Source organism: Eublepharis macularius, chromosome 3 (assembly GCF_028583425.1).
Source record: "Eublepharis macularius isolate TG4126 chromosome 3, MPM_Emac_v1.0, whole genome shotgun sequence".
NCBI lineage: Eukaryota > Metazoa > Chordata > Lepidosauria > Squamata > Eublepharidae > Eublepharis > Eublepharis macularius.
Window position 1 is genome coordinate 178,676,911 of NC_072792.1, and position 20,447 is coordinate 178,697,357.

The window sequence follows — 20,447 nt, forward strand, 5'->3', positions numbered from 1 at the left end:
GCAAGGCAGAAAACCCTTTGGGCACAAGGCTGCAGTTAAAGAAGGGGAATGGGGTGAAATTGCACTCTTAGAAAGATCCGCCATACTGCGGTAGGATCCAGCGCATCTTGTTGGAGCAGGCTCAAGCACCAACATCCTATTTCCAAGCATGGCCCGAGAAGAAGAGTCAAAATGGTTTTTTTCTACCTGTGCTTGCTGGCGGCAAATCCAGATTGAATGGGTTTAACAGGCCTTTGTTGTATTCCTTTGATTGTTGTTTCCTTGGGTCTTGACTGTGTCAGGATACTGGTCAGTATATAAATATTCAAAATAAATAAATTCAAGATAGTCAAGGTGCTTCACAAGTGTGTGCCAGTGAAACCCAACAGTTCTTCCGCTTTGTGCGTCTGCATTCTATGACTAAGTTTTCTGGATATTGATGCAACTGTTTGAAAACTTTTGTGATACCTGGTGTTGGGTGCAAAGATGCTAACATCTTGCCATGTTTCCACAGATTCTCTTGTGCGACTCTTGTGACAGCGGCTACCACACTGCATGTCTCCGACCACCACTGATGATAATTCCTGACGGAGAGTGGTTCTGCCCTCCTTGTCAACATGTAGGCTTTGTTTTATTTTGGGAAAAAAACCTTTACTGTCTTCCCCTTTCCAACTCCCCACTGATATCCAAACTCTGGTGTGGTGCAGTGGTTAAAATGTTAAACTAGGATCTGGGAGACCCGGATTCGAATCCCCATTCTGCCAAGGACACTTGATGGGTGCTCCTGGGTCAGTCACACACTGTCAGCTTAACCAACCTTACAGGGTTGTTGTGAGTATAAAAGAGACGAGAGGAGAACGATGTAAGCCACTTTGGGTCGCCATTGGGGAGAATGGTGGAGTAGAAATGAAATAAAAATAAACAAACTCGTAAGGCCGATGGATACTTACAACTTTTGAATTAAAAGATAATTGCGTCTGGGCAGCCTTGGCTCTGCACCAAGAGAAGCTCCGTTCCACATTCAAACAAGTTAAGCCAACGTGCTTCCTTTTTAAAAAAATAAATGTTATTAAAACTAAAACTGGAAAATGCAACTGTAAACTACAAAACTGTAAACACAAAAGTTTACAAACATATAAGAAGTAGTAACAAGTAACAAACACAAAAATTTACAAATACAAGAAGTTTAATACTAATAACAATTAAACAAAATACAGCTTATTGTAGTATAAGGGATTATATCTGATCAAATACTGGGAGAGAGTACTTAATAAGTCCATCATACTGTGGAACTTACATATGACTTATACATTTACATATATGTGAACATTTTTTAGGCCAAGTAAAGAGCTGTTACTTTCAATGTATTCAAAAAAGGAAACCATTTCTCTATAAAACTGGTTGTTCTAGGGAAGTGTTCTACTTGATACATTTTATCGTATAATTTTTCTGATATAAAATGGTCCCAAATTTTGGTACGCCAGTTGTCAACTGAGGGGGTTGCCTTCGATTTCCAAAGAGTAGCTATCGCGCTCTTTGTGGCTACCAATAAGGTGGCGATTAGGTCTCTCCTTTATGTAGGAATATGGGCAAGTGACAAGTGGTGTGAAAGGCTGCAAGGGCATGGATGGCCCACCCATAGGCACTTGACTATCTTCTTCAGCCACTTCTATGTTTTCTGAGATTTCAGAGGCAACGCTCACGCAACCTTCAAGTGTCTCTTGAAAGCTCATATTCTCAGGAAACAGAAATCTGGGCTCATGTGAAATATGTGGTATATGGACAGCCCTCCATATTGGTTTCATGCTCTGGCTGCTTCCACATGGATTCTTATCTGTGTATCCCCTTCCTCCAACCCCCCCCCCCCCAAACTGCAGCTTTTTAAAAAAATGGTTTTGTAGCGAATCGTTGTGCATTGTTCACCTTCCAAGTTTGGTATGATTGGTTACCAAACCAAACCAAAGAGCCAGTTTGGTGTAGTGGTTAAGAGCACGGGACTCTAATCTGGAGAGCCGGGTTTGATTCCCCACTCCTCCACAAAGCCAGCTGGGTGACCTTGGGCAAGTCACAGTTCTCTTGAGCTCTCTTAGCCCCACCCACCTCACAGGGTGATTGTTGTGGGGTAATAATAACACTTTGTAAACTGCTCTGAGTGGGCATTAAGTTGTCCTGAAGGGCGGTATATAAATCAAATGTTATTATTATTATTATTATTACAGGGCGATCATACTCAAAGCTAGTTTGATCACTATATGGATGGGAAATGTGGAGTTCTGACCCCCGCCCCCCATCCACCACCATTTTCTCCCTGTACCCCTTGTGTCCACTGCTACCTCTACCCATCACCAGTAGGCTTTTTACTGGCTTATTTGTTTGTTTGTTTATATGTTCAATTTATAGCCCTCCCTCCCCGCAAGCAGGCTAAGGACAGGTTACAGCAATATTAAATATACATAAATACAATCAAATCTCATTATAAAACCAGCCTATACATAATAATAATATTTGATTTATATACCGCCCTTCAGGGTGACTTAACATCCACTCAGAGCGGTTTACAAAGTATGCCGTTATTATCCCCACAACAACAATCACCCTGTGAGGTGGGTGGGACTGAGAGGGCTCTGAGAGAGCTGTGACTGACCCAAGGTCACCCAGCTGGCTTCAAGCGGAGGAGTGGGGAATCAAACCCGGCTCTCCAGATTAGAGTCCTGCCGCTCTTAACCGCTACACCAAACTGGCTCTCTAAAACCCAATTCAGAGTATCAAACATTAAACAGCTGTTGTAGCAGTAAGTGTATTACTGTAGCAATATACCTACTACTGATTTTTTAAGCCAGCAAAAAGCACTCTGGTGGCAAGGATGGAGGAGGGGTGAGCATGAAGCGATACCGCAAAGAATACCCCAGTGCAAACCCTCCATCGCTGCTGTGAATAACAAGAGCGCTGTGGGGAGCCACCCCAGTGTGGAAGCAGCCGTGGTTCTTTCGCTTGACCACGCTCTGTGTGTGTGTGTGTGCTCCAGACTCCTCTGTATCTCAGTGCCAGGAGGCAACATCAGGAGAAGGCCCTGGCCTCTGTGTCCTCCTCCTTTGTCCTGCAGGGCAGTTGGTCGGCCATTGTGTGTGAAACAGGGATGCTCGTCTGAATGGACCACCCGTCTGATCCAGCAGGGCTCTTCTTATGTTCTTATATACATAAATAAATAAAAAGTGGGAGAGAAATCCAAGTTCGGTGTCCTGCGTGTGGCTGGAAGCCCTGGTCCCACGAGCCAGTTCTCCTGCTTGCCGGCCCACCGCACTCCTTCCTGTACTGCATAGCTGCTGTCCGAAAGGGGCACAGGCTCGATCTGATGCCGCTGTCCCACCCCTTGCTGTCTTGACATGTCAGGCGACGGGGGACACTGGAGGAAGCCGGACTCACCAGAGGGACCGGGAGGGGGAAGCAGTTCTTTGCTTGGCAGTATTTGGCCTCTCCCCGCAGGCAAACAAGCGGAGCCAGAGGAGGGGGAGATGTGACATGGCGCATGTCTTCTATGTTCATCTCTCCCAGCATTCTCCTTCCTTTCCTTCTCTTTGGTCCAATCTGTTCGTTCTTCACTATCCATTCAAGAACATACATTGTTTGTAGCCTTGAGCATGGCCAAGGCCTTGCAGGTGAAGGCCTCAAGACCTGCTTCTCTGTACAGCAACAGTGAAGGTGCTTGCAAATCTCCCACTGTTCATGAATTAAACTGCATCCAGAAATACACAAAATTGCTTATTCTCACTCGGTGGGGATTTTTCATGCTACATCTGTTAGTCACAGGATGAACGAGGAGCCTACGCTGAGCATTTTAGCCCCCAGCCCCAGGTTCTTATTTACCCATGTCACTGGCTTCTGAGATTTTTCTGGGCTCTGCCCATACATGTAACGTCTATCTTTGCTGCATGTCAGAGCTGGAATCTTTTTCAAATGAAAGCTCAGCTTCTGTCAAACCATTTGAAATTTTGCTCCTATGTAATCCAAATCCAACACTGGAAAAATTCTGTAACCTAGAGTAGAGTAAATTTACATAATTTTTATTCTGGTCTTTAGTTGGTGGGGGAGAGACTAGGACATGCCCTTAACCTTTTAATATCTTCTCCAGCCACTTTGCAGAAAGCCATGTACACCAGTTAGCCTTCCTGCCAACTTGGTACTATGAATTCTAAACATTTATTTATTTATCGCAGGACACGGCACTTGCTTTGGCTGACCCAAGCCTTCTGCTCCTTGGAGTCATTGGGGGTCACCCCTAAATTTCTGTTCAGAGAACCGGAGAACAGTCTTTGCTCGCTCGACATACACAGTTCATAACATGTTGAGCCTGAAGTCACAGCTAGCTCAGATTCTTTACTTTAATATATACAAATAAATATTTAGGGGATTTGGGAGAGAAGGAAACCTAATGAAGGATCCCTTTGCATGTTTTGAAGTTGAATCGTAAGCTGCCACGCCACCGTTTGGTTATCCGTTCTAGGCAGAGCTGTATTTTATCTCTCTACATTGTTTAGGGATTTTACGATCCTAGAGTACCCATGCTATCATCTTCATGCTCGGCGACCTTAGTCGTCTCTCCAGTTTGTGAAGAGGGCAGCTCTTCAAGAGACTTCCTTCCATTATGAAAACTCTGTGTTTATTCCTCCTTTCTTCTTCCTTCCTTTTAACCAGTTTCTGATCTGTAAGAGGACCTGTCCTCTTATCCCATGACTGCTAAGTTTCCTTTGGTGAGGGACTTTGTCAAAAGCTTTTTTTGAAAATCCCAGTGTACAGTGCCCACGGGAATCATCCCCATCTGCATGTGTGCGGAGACCCTCAAAGAATTGCAAAAGGTTAGTGAGGCGAGACTTCCCTGAACAGAAGCCTTGTTGGTGGTTCCTCAGCAAGGCTTGTTCTTCTGTGCGCTTAGCCATTTTTATCTTAATAATGTGTTTCGCCAGGTTGCCCTAGACAAAAATGGGGCTAACAGGACTGTGATTTCCCTAGATTCACTCATTTGATTCGGGGTGGGGGGAGAGGGGGGGACTCTGGCTGTCTTCCCGTCCTCTGGTGACCAATGCTTCTTTAAACATTACTACGTATATGAGTTCTTAGAGCAGTTAAGTGAACGGCCGGCGATTTATTTTGTCAGTTCTGAGTCATCCGCTGAATAAATGATGGCTCTTAATGTTTTCAAAAGGAGACGGCGGACATTTCTCCTTTGCCCCAACATGCTTTGCTGTTACCTGAGACTTCTTTGTCCCAGTCCTGATCTAAAGTAATTATAAGTTTGCTTAACATCCTCTCCTTTCCATGTTATTACAAATATGCAGCTGAGAGTTTTTCATTATGATCACTGCTATTCCGTGATTCCATGCTCCTTTTTCTGTTCTTCAGGTAGAATCGTGGACTTGGAAGGGGCCTCTGCCGTTATTCAGACAAATATTCCACCGGCATTTGCCATGGAAAGTGGTAGAGAATGGTTCAGTTTCTCTGTTGCTTCCCTGTTTTTGTTCAGAATTCCTCTTTGTGTCTTTCATATCAGTCATACCATCTCCTCGGATGCTTTCAATACTTCTGATGTAGCTGGTAGTTTACTCTTTTAAAATTTCTCCACAGTTTGCCTCGTTGAAAACTTCACATTTTATTTACCAGAATTTGTCCTTGCAGCTGTTTATCTTATCCTTCTTGACTACCTTGTTGAGAACTGGCTGCTTTACCTTTTCTAATCTGTGGTATAACTTGTATTTGAGTATTTGCGATAGTTTTTGTTTTTGGGGAGAACTGCTGGATTTCCCAGATGGATTGTGAACTGAAGAAGCTAACTTCTTCACTCTTGCAAAATATTCCTTTTGATAGCAATCATGCATATGCTGAAATTTGGGGGGCAATTTTCAGCATACCAGGACTTAATCCTGTTGCGGTCTTCGTTTCCAAGTGGCTTGTTTTCTAGCACATCCATGGCACGTCTTTAGGTTTAAAGTCACTTAGTATATTCTGGGACGGACTGTTCCTCAGCACAATTATTGATTGTACCAAGTTTGTACCAAGATTCTCATAGGCAGCCTTTATATCTATCCATTCAGGATGCAGGTATATGAAGTCTTTCAGTATTACTACTCTCTGCCGCCTTGACCTCTTGTTTCATCCCAGCATTAGTCAAAATTTCAGTCTGGAGTGGATATCGTGTCCCTATTGCTCTGTTGCCTCCTTAGCCTTCCTATTCCTAACTACTTCTGTAAATTTCAGCGTCTCCTTTGACTTAGACTGTAAATGGACCTTCATTGCCATCTCTTCTATCTTGTATCCAGGGATAACCATGTCTAGACTCCTCACCATTCTACCAACTTCCTTATCGGCTCACAGTGTTATTTTTTCCATTTATAGAATCATAGGATCATAGGGTTGGAAGGACCTCCAGGGTCATCTAGTCCAACCCCCTGCACAATGCAGGGAATTCACAACTACCCTCCCCCAACTCCAGTGACCCCCCCAGCACCATGCCCAGAAGATGGCAAAACACCGCCAGGATCCCCAGCCAAACTGCCCTGGGGCAATCGGCCTTACCCTGGACATGTTAGAAGGGGCCACGAGAACTAAGCACGGATGTAGCCCTTCCTGTCCTCCCTCTCGTGATCTGCTGTTGTGGGTTCCAAAGCCTCTAGTGTCTGTGTGCACACCTAACTCTGTCTCCCCAGTTCTGTATAGGCTTCCAGGCAGGTGTAATGTTCTCGATTGCTTAAGCAAATGCGGAGTGGCCTTTGGGATCACGTGCTCCTTTCCTTCTGGGGTTCAGATTCCACCCCCACTACAGCCTAAATCTGGCTTGTTTCCTGATCTTTTAATCTGTTTTAAAATTCTGGTTAATTAGGACCTCTAGTTAGTCTTAAACATAGTTAACGTTGGTGCTCACGTAACGATTAAGACACAGTTGAGATTGGAGAATGGAGAAATTCGTACAAGGATTGGGGACCGGGGCGCGCGAAGGTAGTGTGAATGGAAACGTTTTAAATTGCTAGGCGACAGCAGTCATGTTCCATTATCGTTCAGGTGGGGCTTGCCTGTTTTGTTTTATTTGCACACCATCTCCGAGAGGCGTCAAAGAGCCTCTTGCATCACGTAGAGGCAAGAGTGTCCATTAACAGAGCAGAGCTGCAGGACCCAACCTTATACCTTAAGAACTAAGGACTATAACCGCAAGACCACCTTTAGGAATAACTTTGGAAAGAATGCAGCCATACGATGTAGAAATGAAATGCATATCTGGAATGCCTTGTTCCCACATTCTATGTCGGCTTTCCAAAACTCGAGTTTTGTGTTTCCTTATTTTGACGCTGACGTCCTTTCTTGTCTGATCGCTTGCCGCCCGGATGATGAGCAGGCCTCTTCTGGAAGCACTGGCCCCTGTGTCCGGGGGTTTGGGGAATGGGTGCGTATTAAGGAATCAGCTGCATAAGGTTACGCTAACGTTGTGTTCTGTGTATTTATCCCCCCTAGAAATTACTCTGCGAAAAGCTAGAAGAACAACTGCAGGACCTGGATGTTGTCTTGAAAAAGAAAGAACGTGCAGAGCGAAGGTACCCGCCCGTCTTTCGTTGGCCAGAGTGTTAGTAGCCACCGTGGCCCCACGAAACAGGAGAGGCAGAGCACGTGGACTTGTGCCTTTATTTAGATTAAGCTGTTCTCGCGTCTTTTATAGACATTTCCCGATCCCTGGATAGAGAGGAAGAAATTGGACAAGACGCTTCGGTTACTAACAGGCCACATTATATAAAATTTCAAGTTACCCAGAGGGCCTCCGCGGCAAAGTAGCAAATGACTATCTTGCCTCTTTGGAGGGTATAAGCACGAGTTTTGACCCATGTCTGTAAACTCTTGAAGGCAGAAAGCCTGGCGGCAGGAATATTGAAGCAGGAAAGTTTTGATCCTTGTATCGGTCAAGGTGAGGTTAGTTATGAAAACGTAGCCGGGAGTTGGTCAAAGTCCAGTGGCTGGCGCTGAGGTGAGTCTAACCGTCCTGCAGGTAGCTGTCCTCCAGCCTGAGGAGCCTTCCGCCAAATTAAGCGGCTTTCCCAGGTGACTCTTAGCCGGAGCAAGGCTGCAAACTGAAGCCCAAAGGAAAGGTGGGGTGTCACTGTTTTAATATATAAACACCCCGACCAGGATAGGCCAGGCAAGCCTGATCTTGTCAGATCTAGGGAGCTAAGCAGGGTCGGCCTTGTTTAGTCGATGGTAGACCTCCAAAGAAGACCAGCATGGCTAAGCAGAGGCAGGCAGTGGCAAACAACCTTTGAATGCCTCTTGGGTTGAAAATCCCAGCAGGGGTGGCCATCGGTCAGCTATGGCTTGACGGTACTTTCCACCACCACCAATACGTAAACGTCGCTCAGTAGGCTGGTGGGATGGGAGTGGGATCCGCCCCGTGGCCTGTTCAGCAGGGACTTAGCATTGTGCCGCTGTAAGACAGGCGGGTGGGCAGCCATTAAAGCATCTTGGATGCCCTTCCAAATCATAGTCATAAGCAATGAAATCCGCCTTTATATTTCGCTAACATTCTGCCTCTGGAGAGAATGCTTACCATGCTTACCATCCACGGGCACATTCTCTGTTGCTGAAGAACTCTTTTAAAAATGGTCTGTGACATCATTGAGCATTGGGCAAGGGTGTGGGGGTTGGATTATTCCAGTCTCAGAGGAGCACTTGAGGTCTACAGTGGCCCCAAGAATACGATAGTTGACCAGCTATACATTAAAGGTTGATGGAGGAGCAGCAACTTTGGGGGAATTTTTGTGGGGGAAATGGTGCAGTTGTAGGAACTAGATGGGTGTCTGGCCAGTGATAAACCTTGGTTGCGTGGAAGCCAGCGATCTAGCCACCTCTTGATTCATGTATTTATTTATTTACAGAATTTGTGCCCCACTTTTCTGCCCTCATCTAGGCCGCCAAGGGGGCTAACTGATTAAAAACAAACACATCTTAAAAGCCATTAAAATAAAGGGGGAAAACCACATGGTTCCAACAACTAAAGCCAAGTTAAAATACACATGCAATACAATCAAATAAGCACACATAAAAACAACAATAAAAAACAGCAGGAAGCAGAGGTCACTGAGAGAACACCAGACAAGACAAAAAAAGTCTTCAACTGTTGGCGGAAGATGGCAACAGAACGGGACAGGGGAGTCTTTCTGGGGACAGGGTTCCAAAGTTTTGGTGCCACAACCAGGACGCCCCTCCCTCGAGATGTGCCACCTGCCTCATCTCAGAAGGCAGAGGCACCCGAAGCAGAGCCTCGGAAGATGACTGTAGAAATCTGGTAGGTTCGTAAGGGAATAGGCATTCCTTCAGGTATGCTGGTCCGAAGCCACGTTGGGCTCTGAAGGTCATCACCAGCACCTTAAATGGTGCCTAGAAATGGATAGAAAACCAGTGTAGATGGGCCAAGACTGGAGTGATAACGGTACAGAGAGGGTGCCCAGGCACACCCGCTAATCGGCAAGACTCAAAATGTAGAATGGAAGCTGTAAACAAGAGAGTACAATTTCATTGTTTGGGAAATATCACTGTGTGTATTTTGCATTCTATATTTCGGTCTTGCAGGTCAGCAAGCAAATAACTTCTGGATTTTTTATTGCAGTTAGTAGGATGTGTGTATTAATAGGATCATCTTTATGCTTTTTCGTTCTTGTGCGGCTAAAATCATACTAGGCTGTTTATTTTTTTTAAAAGGAACTTCCTTGGCTTGGTGCTCTGGTGAGTTAGCAAGATGTATTGGTTAGTGCTTCAAACTAGAATCTGGGTGACATTGGGTTCGAATCCTCGCTCTGACATGAAGCTTGCTGGGTATTCTGGGGCCAATCACTCTTTCAACCTCACGTATCTTGTGGGGTGCTTGTGATAAAATGGAGGAGGAAATAACCATGTATACGGCCCTTGGTTCCTGGGAGAAAAGGCAGGCTAAAAGGATACTGGACAGAGATCTTGCACAGGTTGTCCTGAAGTCACTGCAGCGTGATCATTGTGTAGCCATTCTTAAAACCAGTCGTGGTGGCCGTTTTCCTGGTGCAGAAAGGCCGTAGCAGAGTGGAGATCAAAGGGCCGGCTGATGGTGGATCACAGCACATTCGAAAGCTCTTTTGTGAGAAAGTGAAAATTTTGAAGCCAAAGTGCAGAAGAGCAGGAACGGGCTGACTGCTGTGTCAGAGGTTGTCTTTTTCAGCGTTGCATTGGCCCCTCATTGGTCGCCTTTACATGTTTGGATGTCAGGAGCCTCCCCTTTGCTGAAATTAATTTTCATTGAAAAATGTCAACAACTTGTACCCTTCGAGATTTATGTCTAAGCCCTGTTTTCTCAACAATTCAGCCTCTTAATTTTACCCCTCAATTTTTGCACCGCAGTTGCTTGACCAAGCTGTTTATGCTGGTTTTACACATGTGCAAAGGTATTAATGATGCCTTAGGCATACAAATGGAGAATGTTGAACTTCTGGTGGAAAAAACATTTGGAGCGTATGGAAACATACAATACTGTTACGGAGTTTAACTGTAGCTTTGTTTTTACTCTTTTTAGTTCTGTTTTGTTTTTTACCACTTTGGAGGCTTTGTTACATTACTACTACTGTTTGGGTTTAGAATTTTTACTGCTGATTTTAGTGCTGCCGGATTTGTTTGAGCTAACTCTTTATGTGTTGGGAAACTGCTGACAGTACCGAAAACTCTTGTGAAAAGTCAGGTGGCGTTTTGAATGCGTTTGCAGCCGTATTGGTTTGCAGTGTGTTCCAGGCGCATGTGCAGACTCCAGGAAACTCCTCTTCGGGGTGTGTTTTGCTTCAGTTTGGAAGTTTAGGTGGAAGGCGGGATTTTTCTGCATACCTAGGGATATTTCCAAACAGGCAGGACGCTCGCCTGACATGCCTGGCTCTGTTGTACACATTTTCTTATCTATTGTGGGGGGGACTTCAAAATTAGATATAGTGATATGTATAAACCCCGCAGGGCTTTTTTTCAGCTGGAACGCGGTGGAACGGAGTTCCAGAACCTCTTGAAAATGGTCACATGGCCGGTGGCCCCGCCCCCTGATCTCCAGACAGAGGGGAGATTAGATTGTCCTCTGCGCCGCTCCAGCGGTGCGGAGGGTAATCTAAACTCCCCTCTGTCTGGAGATCAGGGGGCGGGGCCACCAGCCATGTGACCATTTTCACCAAGGGTGATTTAAACTTTAAAAAAACCCCACATTGTTCCAGCTGACCCAAAGTGACATCATTGGCCTTGGGAGCATGCGTGCCCTTTGCGCGCACATGTGGTACCAGGGGCACCACCTCCTGCCAAGAGTTGCCCCCTGTGCTGGCAACCCACAGAGTTCTACCACCTCTTTTCCCAGAAAAAAAGCCCTGTAAACCCCTGTTTTTACATGCAAACACATCCAGCAGTTAATAGCCATCCATATTCTTAGTAGCTTTCCTAACTTCAAATATGGCATCGCTTGGCTGAATGCAAAAGGAGCCCCACCCAATCTGTTCAATATGATAAGGTGACCAGAAGTGGCTGTATGGCTAGTGGAGTCTCCTATCTTGAGCTTGCATGCTCCTTCCCCCTTTCGTCTCTCCTTTCCACAAGCTTTTTCCTCGTTCTCATTTTTCTTATGAACTAACCACGGTTTGCATTCTACCTGCAATGGGATTTTCACTAACCATGGTTAGCCCCAAACCATGTTTTGCAAAAGCAGTTGTAACCACAATTGCGAGCTATGGTTTGGGGGTAGCCATAGTGAACCCTACTCTGCTATGAAGCTTGCTGGGTGATCTTGTGGCTATCTTACTCTCTGATTACCTTGCAGGGTTGTTGTGAGGATAAAGCAGCAAAGAGAGAGCTACATATGCTGCTCTGAGCTCCCTAGAGGATGGCTGGAATAAAAAAATTGTACATAAACCTACATAAATGTAAACTGGTGCTTATCCTAAATAACAAAGAAAGGGGGAGGGGAGTCGAGGAATGCATGGCTACCAGGAAACCACGGGTATTGGGAAGAACTTCCTCGTAAACTTGTCTCCATCTTTTTCTCTCCCTTTGCATGCCCAAAGGAAAGAACGCCTTGTGTATGTGGGGATTAGTATCGAAAACATCATTCCACCACAAGTAAGTTGAATTCGACCTAGTGGCCTCGTTTTCCTTTCTGCTTGGGTTTCCTCTTCTCCCGCCTCTCTAGTTTATGAAATCTCATCATGCTCTCAAGGGTCTCAGAAACGGAAAGAGCTAGAAACTTAACTGGATTCGAGCATGCAAGACGTGAGTTTTTGGTCTGGAAACCATTATTTTACACTGATCCGTGGTTTACGTGTTTACGTGCTGCGCGTTCATGCTGTTGCTGGCTTTGAACACTGGATTTTAATTAATAACTTCCAATTTTTAAAAAGTTTGTAAGCCGCTTCAGGAAAAAAATTTCTTGATGCCGATAATGGCTGTGCTGAAGGAAAGCACAGAGTCTGAGCAAAACGGATATTTGGAATCCAGCCTTAATGTCCTTAAAACCCACGTCTTGACAGTGGTTTCTGGTGTTAGCTCAATTCTCTTTTAATGGTTTTGTAACATCTAGATGCTTGGGTGACTTGGACTGGGCAGGTCTTTCCTCAACTGGCTGTTTTCAATTAAAGCGAGGAAGGGTTAAGGTTGCGCTTAATGTCGGAGAGAAGCTTTTTACGTTAGCTGTGCCGTGCTTAACGCTTGTCTGAATGAAACAGGAGCCAGAAATACCCGAAGGCCTGGACGAAAAGAAGAAAGATTCCAAAAAAACAAAGGCAAAGTTGCTTGAAAGGAGGTCTACTCGGCAGAGGAAGTGCATAAGCTATAGGTAAGCAAATGGCGGTGGAGGGGGGGGGGAATCCCATCCCCTGCAATAAAAAAAAATAGCTCACCTTCCTGGCTGAGACTAAAGGTGGAAAAAAAGTTCAGTCAAGAGAGCTAAGACCAGTTTCTTTGGTAATGGAAATTGGTTGATTCCATTCAGCCATTTGTTTCCAAAGTGCTGTGGGGCGGGGGGGGGGGGGGAATTGACTGAGCAAAGTGTGTGGTCTCAGCCCCATCTTCCTCTGACCCAATGTTGAAGACCTAGGAGGGAAAAACAATTTAAAAATGGAAGGGGAGGAGGAGCTCTTTTCATGGGGCTTCAGCATTTCCAAAGAGCTTCCATCGAACAATCCATTCCCACTTTGGCAACAGAAGAAGTCTGAGAGGCTCCGCTTCTTTCTACAGAAGTGTTCATGGGGAGGTAACACACAGCATACCAAACAGGATGCTTTGTCAACCCACCCTCCCACATTGCTTGCTGTGCTCCAAAAGGGCAGGCTTTATTGAAGTCCTGTCCCACCTTTCCCCCCTGTCTCCCCCCACAATTGCTTTTGAGAACCAGAGGCAGCTGATCCGCCAATGGAGCGATCACAGGGAGAGGGGAGGAAGAGGTTTGCCTGGATCGGCTCCAGCCAGCCTTGGCCTCGTCCTTGGTGTTGTATGCTATCACTAGAGATAGTCCCCGGCTGCATGAGGGTAGAGCCTGTGTGTGCCCGTACCTGCTTTGGCTGAAGGAAGGAGGTCATTCCAACCTCCCATATTTTTTTGGCAAGGTTAGAGATATCTACCATTACTGGAGGCCCAGTAGAAGAACTGCAATCTCCGTGCTTTTGCTATCTGCTCACAAGTTTGCTGAATGAGATTTCGTGCCATGTGACAAACGTGGGTTTTTTTACTTTAAATATTATGGGATTATGGCACTGGAGAGCTGGGCTTTTTTTTCCAGGAGCAAAACTGCACATTACCAGCCAGCATTTAACGAATCCCTGAAGTATTCCTTTTAATGAAATCAAAAAGAGTCCAGTAGCACCTTTAAGACTAACCAATTTTATTGTAGCATAAGCTTTCGAGAATCACAGTTCTCTTCGTCAGATGCATCTGATGAAGAGAACTGATTCTCGAAAGCTTATGCTACAATAAAGTTGGTTAGTCTTAAAGGTGCTACCGGACTCTTTTTGATTTTGCTACTACAGACTAACACGGCTAACTCCTCTGGATCTTTTAATGAAAAGCAGCTTTGGTTTTCTTTATAATGAAAAGCAACCTGGAGAGATGCATAGAGGAATAGCGATGTTTAGCCGCATAAACATGGCATCTGGAACCCGGGTTGGAGGGGAGCAGCTTGGTGGGCAGTTTTGGCCTGAAAACAGCTGGCAGGGAAAGGGTTAGGCATTTGTTTCGCACTGCCACTCTCTCTGCTAAAATCCCAACCTCCTGAGATGGCTTTTCATTAAGAATAAACCCACGGAGCTGTGATACACACACATGCGCGTAATGTGGCTCACCCCTTAATCTCCCGGGTTTCCTTTAAAATTACATTTCTAAGTCTGTGTTGGCGGTGCATGTCAAAGCTCCTTCTAGTACAGCTATCTGAAAATCAGTGCGGCGGCAAACCCCAGGCTGTTTCTGCGATGCCTGGCGTAACCGGCATTAACTCCAGATACCGTATTGAGCTGATAGCCCCGTCCTTGTGCAAGAAACCGGTCATGGTTACCAAGAAGCAGCGGGCTGGGTTTCACAGGCGAGTTGTCACGTCCCTGACAGATGAGGCAGACTTGATGACCCGGCAGAATCCTTCCCGCTCTAGGTATCGGGCTGCCCTCCCAGGAGAGATTAAACTGTTCTGCAAGCGTTGCAGTTTGAACGGGTCACAGCTTGTCGGTAAAAAAATGATGCTTGAAATGTATTGTGCTCAACAGTGGGACTGTGAAATGCCTGTATTTTTGTTGCATCTGCCATTGTTCATCTGTGTGCGTGTGTGTGTGTATGGGGGATGCTGTTTCAACTGCTTGGAAGCAAACCTTGAACTGATAAAAACACACAAGACATTTAGCCTCTCTCTGCCTCAGCTATGAGTCAGACAAATTGTAGCAACGTTTTAATCCCCTCCCTGTTGTTCTGCATGGCGGTGTAAAAGGCAGGCGGCTGCTGGAAGCATCCAGAGAGCAGCTGGCTGTTCTCTTCGCAGAGGGTAAGGGGGGAGGAAATAGCATAGGGGCGTAGTTCGCTGCCTGGATTTCCATACCTGAAAATCTGCAAAGGTCAGCTTGCCCTGCTTGTGTGTGCTCACAGGTTCTTGGGAGCCTGATGAAAATGTTGAGAGACAATAGAGCAGAATAACACGTCAGTGAGGTGGTCTGAATGGAAGGAGGCCCGAGAACATTAACTGGGACCTATATGGTGGACAGTTGTCCCAGGAGCTGGAAAGACAAATAGATAAAATAGCTTCAGGCCATTCCGTCTGCATTCTTATCCCTTAGGAGCAGCGCCTCATGGAGATCAGCGGGCAGCAGTGGGAGGGAAGAGGCAGGAAATTTCCCCTTATAGACCTTTGACATGAAACAGACGATAGTGATTGGATGGCTTGTGGATTTATGGGCCAAGGAAGTTGGACATTAGAAAAAAGAGAGCCTTTGCTTTTAACACGGCGTTAAGAGAAAATGTGAAAATACTAATACTTGTCGCAGAGAAAACTGGAAGCTTCCTTTTCGTTCATGTAGTTTTTCTTTATCCTTTATATTTATTTTCTTTTTTATTTATATGGTCTCTGATTTTGGTTTGTCTGGGTTTTTTTTGTGTGTAATTGTATCTTTATGGTTTTTTCCCCTTTTTATTACATAAAACTCTTTAATAAAAAAAAAGTTCCATACTGCCAATGGAGAATTCAGTCTGGATGTGGAATTTAGGTTCAAAATATTTCCGTTAAATTAAGAGAGCCAAGAGATCAGTGTTTTAAACCATTTGAATGAAACATTGTTCCCTGTACTTTTGGACCGGACTGATAGGAAAGCTAATAAGATATGCATTGTTCGGTCTTTTTATAATAGTTTGATAATACTTAGACATTGTATAGCGCTTTTAGTGCTGAAAACGCTTCACAGACCTTCAAGTAGAAAGCAGAGTGAGTCGACGTGTGGGGGGGGGGGGGGAGGGCAGCATCTCCTGCCCTTGTACATAAAAGCCAAACGCAAATCGCAGTTTGCAGAGTATTTGGTCAATGATCTGGTTGCATCTTGAGAACTCCGAATGGTTCCTTGAAGTATATTCGAATTGCAATGCCCACTGTAACTGGTTAAAAATTCCCCTCTTTTTTGCGGGGGGTAGGTTTGATGAATTTGATGAAGCGATTGATGAAGCGATCGAGGATGACATCAAGGAGGCTGACGGAGGAGGTATGTCTCATTGGGTTGCTGTGGAGCTAAACGGACGGGTCGCCTTGAGTAGGTGGAGGCTCATCCAGCATTCCAACTCAACAGACTTTTACGTTTTCTGCATCATGTGCAGGAGACAAAAGCATAGAATTTGCTTGTCGCAGAATCTGGCCTATCAGAGCTAGCTGAACGTGGACTGGGAAGACGTGGATTTGCACCCTACTTTGATTCTGTGAGTGTGCGCCAGTCCACATCACTCAGCCTGAATCAGCGAGAAAATAAAATGGCCTAGGGGCCATTCTCCCATCTGGCTTTGCTTAGGGAAGGCTGCTCATTTTAAAGTTTCGAACACATGAACTAATGAAGGTGCTGTATACTGAATCAGACCCTCAGTCCATCAAGGTCAGTATCGTCTACTCAGACTGGCAGCAGCTCTCCAGGGTTTCAGGTAGAGGTCTTTCACATCACCTGTTGTCTGTCAACTGGAGATGCCGGGGATCGAACCTGGAACTTTCTGCATGCAGAGCAGAGGTTCTTCTACTGAGCCATGGCCTCTCCCCTTTGTAATGTAGAGGCTGCCTTGGGGTGAGGTTAGAAGCGGGGAGAGGTCAGAAGTGGCTGAAGCCCAGGGTTCAAAGTTAGATGGGGATGTAATTCTTTAGAGTCCAATAGCACCTTTAAGACTAACCTACTTAATTGTAGCATAAGCTTTCGAAAACCACAGCTCTCTTCGTCAGATGCATCATGAGATGCATCTGACGAAGAGAGTTGTGGTTCTCGAAAGCTTACGCTACAATAAAGTTGGTGAGATGCATCTGACGAAGAGAGTTGTGGTTCTCAAAAGCTTACGCTACAATAAAGTTGGTGAGATGCATCTGACGAAGAGAGTTGTGGTTCTCGAAAGCTTACGCTACAATAAAGTTGGTGAGATGCATCTGACAAAGGGAGCTGTGGTTCTCGAAAGCTTACGCTACAATAAAGTTGGTGAGATGCATCTGACGAAGGGAGCTGTGGCTCTCGAAAGCTTATGCTACAAATAAGGTGGTTAGTCTTAAAGGTGCTACTGGACTCTACTATATTGCAACTACAGACTAACACGGCTAACTCCTCTGGATCTGAAATTCTTTGTCGCCATCTCTTCTGATCAAGGCGGTGGCCGAGGTAAAGACATGTCCAACATCACGGGGCATCGTGGCAAGGACATTTCCACCATCTTGGAGGAAGAAAGAAAGGAAAGCAAGCGACCTCCGAGGGCTGCTGCCGCTCGCCGCAAGAAACGACGGCGACTGAACGACCTAGACAGCGACAGCAACCTGGATGAGGAAGAGAGCGAGGATGAGTTCAGGATCAGCGAGGGGTAAGGAGTCTATGTTGCGCTCTGCTATTGAAATCGATAGGAATTTAAAAGTACTCGGCTCTGGCTGGGCCACCTCTGCGTCCCCCACCTGCAGTTTAAGCTCATGCATCAATCCTTCCTGAATTGTAACATTTCCAATTGAAGATCACATTTGAATGTATCTCTCCCCTCCCCTGGTCCCCTGCCTGTAGAAGTCTGATATATGAGCAAAACAGGTTCTAGTCTTCCCTGACATGTTGGTTTTCAAGATGCGAGTTTTTTTTTTTAATATGGATCCCTAAAGCCTAAGTTTTCCACACAGTGCAGTTTGTTGTAGGTGTTTTTAAAATTTGCAGGGCCCACTCAGTAGTCATGCGGGGTTGCATTGGACCCCTCCCCCTACATCAACATATTACTGAATATTCAGCCTAAGTTGATAGTTGGGAAAAGGGAAAGCAGGTTTTTGCTCTCACTAAAAGTCTGGAAAAAAATCTTTTGTGCCTGCAATTCCCCAGTTATGATAGCAGCCTTGAGCATAGGGCGATGGTAGGGCATAGTGGTTAATAGAGGGGTATCCCAAGAAAAAATTCATTATACTTTCCTATAGCAGGTTCTGGGGTGGGGATTTTTTCCATAATTTCTTACGTTCATATAGGGTGTTGATGGTTCAGGATTAAAATATGTGTGGTTTTTCAGGTCCCACTGCTTTGGGACCATTACTTTCAATGGGGATTGTATTCAAGGGTCTGGGACAGCTGTTTTGAAAGATAAGGGCACCAAATTCTCACTGAAGTCTTCTAATCTAAAAACCTCCCAATTTTCAAATGCATTGAAACAAGGAGTTTGATTTGACAGACCCCCAAAATAGATGCCTCTCAGCACGGGCACAGATCTTTCCTCTTATTCCTGTCGGGGAGGGGAGGGGGGAATGGTGCTGGCTACTGGCATTTAAAAACAACAACAACACTGCGTTCATTTTACTACTCTCACAGTGACTGACAATATTTTTTAACCTTTCCACTGGAAACTCATTTGTTTCCAGTTTGTCATTTGTTTCACAAAGTGAGGAAGGAGAACGGCAGCTTTGCAGTTATTCCCTATATAGAACTTCTTTGGGGGTGGGTAGGGGGTGCTAGAATGACTGCTTTTCAACCAAGTGACACCAAAATTTCAGTGGAGCTATGGCTGCCCGTGTGCTAAAAGACCTTCAAATTTCAAGCAAATTGGACCAAGGGTTCTGATTCTACAGGTCGTTTAACAAGTTGCCCTCAGCCACTACTTGCAGAAGGGGAAAAAAGGTTCCACTCCCACAAAAGAGGGAGTGAAGGAGAACGGCAGCTCTCTGCAGCTTGTCTCAAAAGGTGATTAGCTGGAAGCACTCTGTGAGCTTCCCTTGCAAGGATCCGATTGGAAAGGAGAAATGCCATGCTGTATTGCTGGTAAACACCCTGTGGAGAAATATGTTTTACCTTGGAAGTTCGGACTGTACCAAAAGCCTTGCCTTTAGGTTTTTAAAAGTTTCTGTCTTAGCAGAGAAAAGGCGGGAGGAAGGTCAGATAATGGTTCTCTGGCTATTACCCAGCCAGACGTGGAAATAGTAATGGCTTCCTTGGCTGAAGACAGTGGGGTGGTCAGCTCACACCTCCTGCTAGAAACAAACACCTAGCAGGGGAGAGATATTTGGGAGGCTTAAGATGCTAGAAAGTCTGTTCCTGGAAACTTCAGGAAAGACTCCTTTGACTCGTAAAGGTGTGGGCAAACTTTGGCATGGAAGAGAAGGTCTCTTCTGATTCCATCTGGGCAAAAAGAGCTCTCACACCTGCACACCTAGGGAGGGTGGCCATTGCCACGTGGAGGGAACAAAGGGCTGCAGGCCTGAACAAACCCCAAGGTAAAGGGAAGCCTTTAGAATGGTGTAACCTCTAAGTGAAAGAGCCTGCCTTAGAATAAGAGCTGCTAGGGCATGCATAGAGCGAGGGTCAGCCTTCTTTTGGATCCCTTGCTCAGTCTTATGTGCTGAAAGTATGCATGTATACATTTTCTTTTTAATCCATTCTTTATAATTTTTAAATGCTGGTAGCTGTCCTCTGTACAACCAAGGCCTCCACTGTTTGAACACGTTATTTAAAATGGGTGCCAGGAGACGAGGGATGGTGTAATGATTTTAAGTAAGTGTGTGTGTGTGTGTGTGTGTGTGTGTGTGTGTGTCTTTAAATGCTTGGTGTGGTACAGATGAAGAGTGGGGGTGAAAGAGAGGGATGAATGAAGGAGATGATTGGCTGATGTTTGAGAATGGGCAGCGTGAACTGCTATTTCAGTAACTGAGAGAAGAAAAAAGATTCCGTCTGGAGAAAGCAGGCAAGCCGTGTGCAGCCTGAGAAAGTCCAAGCATTTCTGAGAGAAATATTGAGTCGGGACAAGAGACACAAGCTGTGTTGCAGCCTAAGAGTATCTATGAATTTCTGAAATATAACCTGTGTGGAAACCTGAGCTCTGTGTGTCTGAGAGGAACCCATTCATTCTATCAAAAGCAGGCAAACGGTGCGTGCACCTGAGAGTTTATGAAGATCTGAGTGACTCTGCCTAAGTAAAGTAACTTTAAGAACAAGTAACAACTCTTTGAAACCATCAAGCTTAAGTACTATAGTGAAACCCATACGCTTCTTATAAAAATAAAAGTTTATTTTTTTTTTATCCCAGAATATTTGTTATTCCTATATATCCCATTCCTATCCTCAGGGCCACATAGTCCCACGAAGGAGCCTGGCGTTTGGGGGAAATTTAAATTATTTTGGAATGTAATTCCTGGTGGCAGCAATCTATCCAGAGGGGGCAAGAAGAAAAGACTTAAAGGCAGAATCTAACTGAGAGAAAGGAAGGGGTTGCTACTCCCCCAGTGGTGTGCAAGTGCAGTAAGC

At 45.3% G+C, this 20,447-nt stretch overlaps 1 protein-coding gene across 3 annotated transcripts in view; it reads left to right on the top strand.

Annotated features, from left to right (window-relative positions):
* The window catches only part of RSF1 (remodeling and spacing factor 1), a 67,888-nt gene that overhangs the window by 40,726 nt on the left and 6,715 nt on the right, over positions 1-20,447 (top strand). For all 3 annotated transcript variants that reach the window (XM_054974838.1, XM_054974839.1, XM_054974840.1), the window contains 6 exons: positions 494-598; positions 7,477-7,556; positions 12,060-12,114; positions 12,717-12,826; positions 16,147-16,214; positions 17,343-17,550. In XM_054974838.1, coding sequence (XP_054830813.1) covers positions 494-598; positions 7,477-7,556; positions 12,060-12,114; positions 12,717-12,826; positions 16,147-16,214; positions 17,343-17,550 — 626 coding nt within the window. The remainder of the gene's footprint in view (positions 1-493; positions 599-7,476; positions 7,557-12,059; positions 12,115-12,716; positions 12,827-16,146; positions 16,215-17,342; positions 17,551-20,447) is intronic.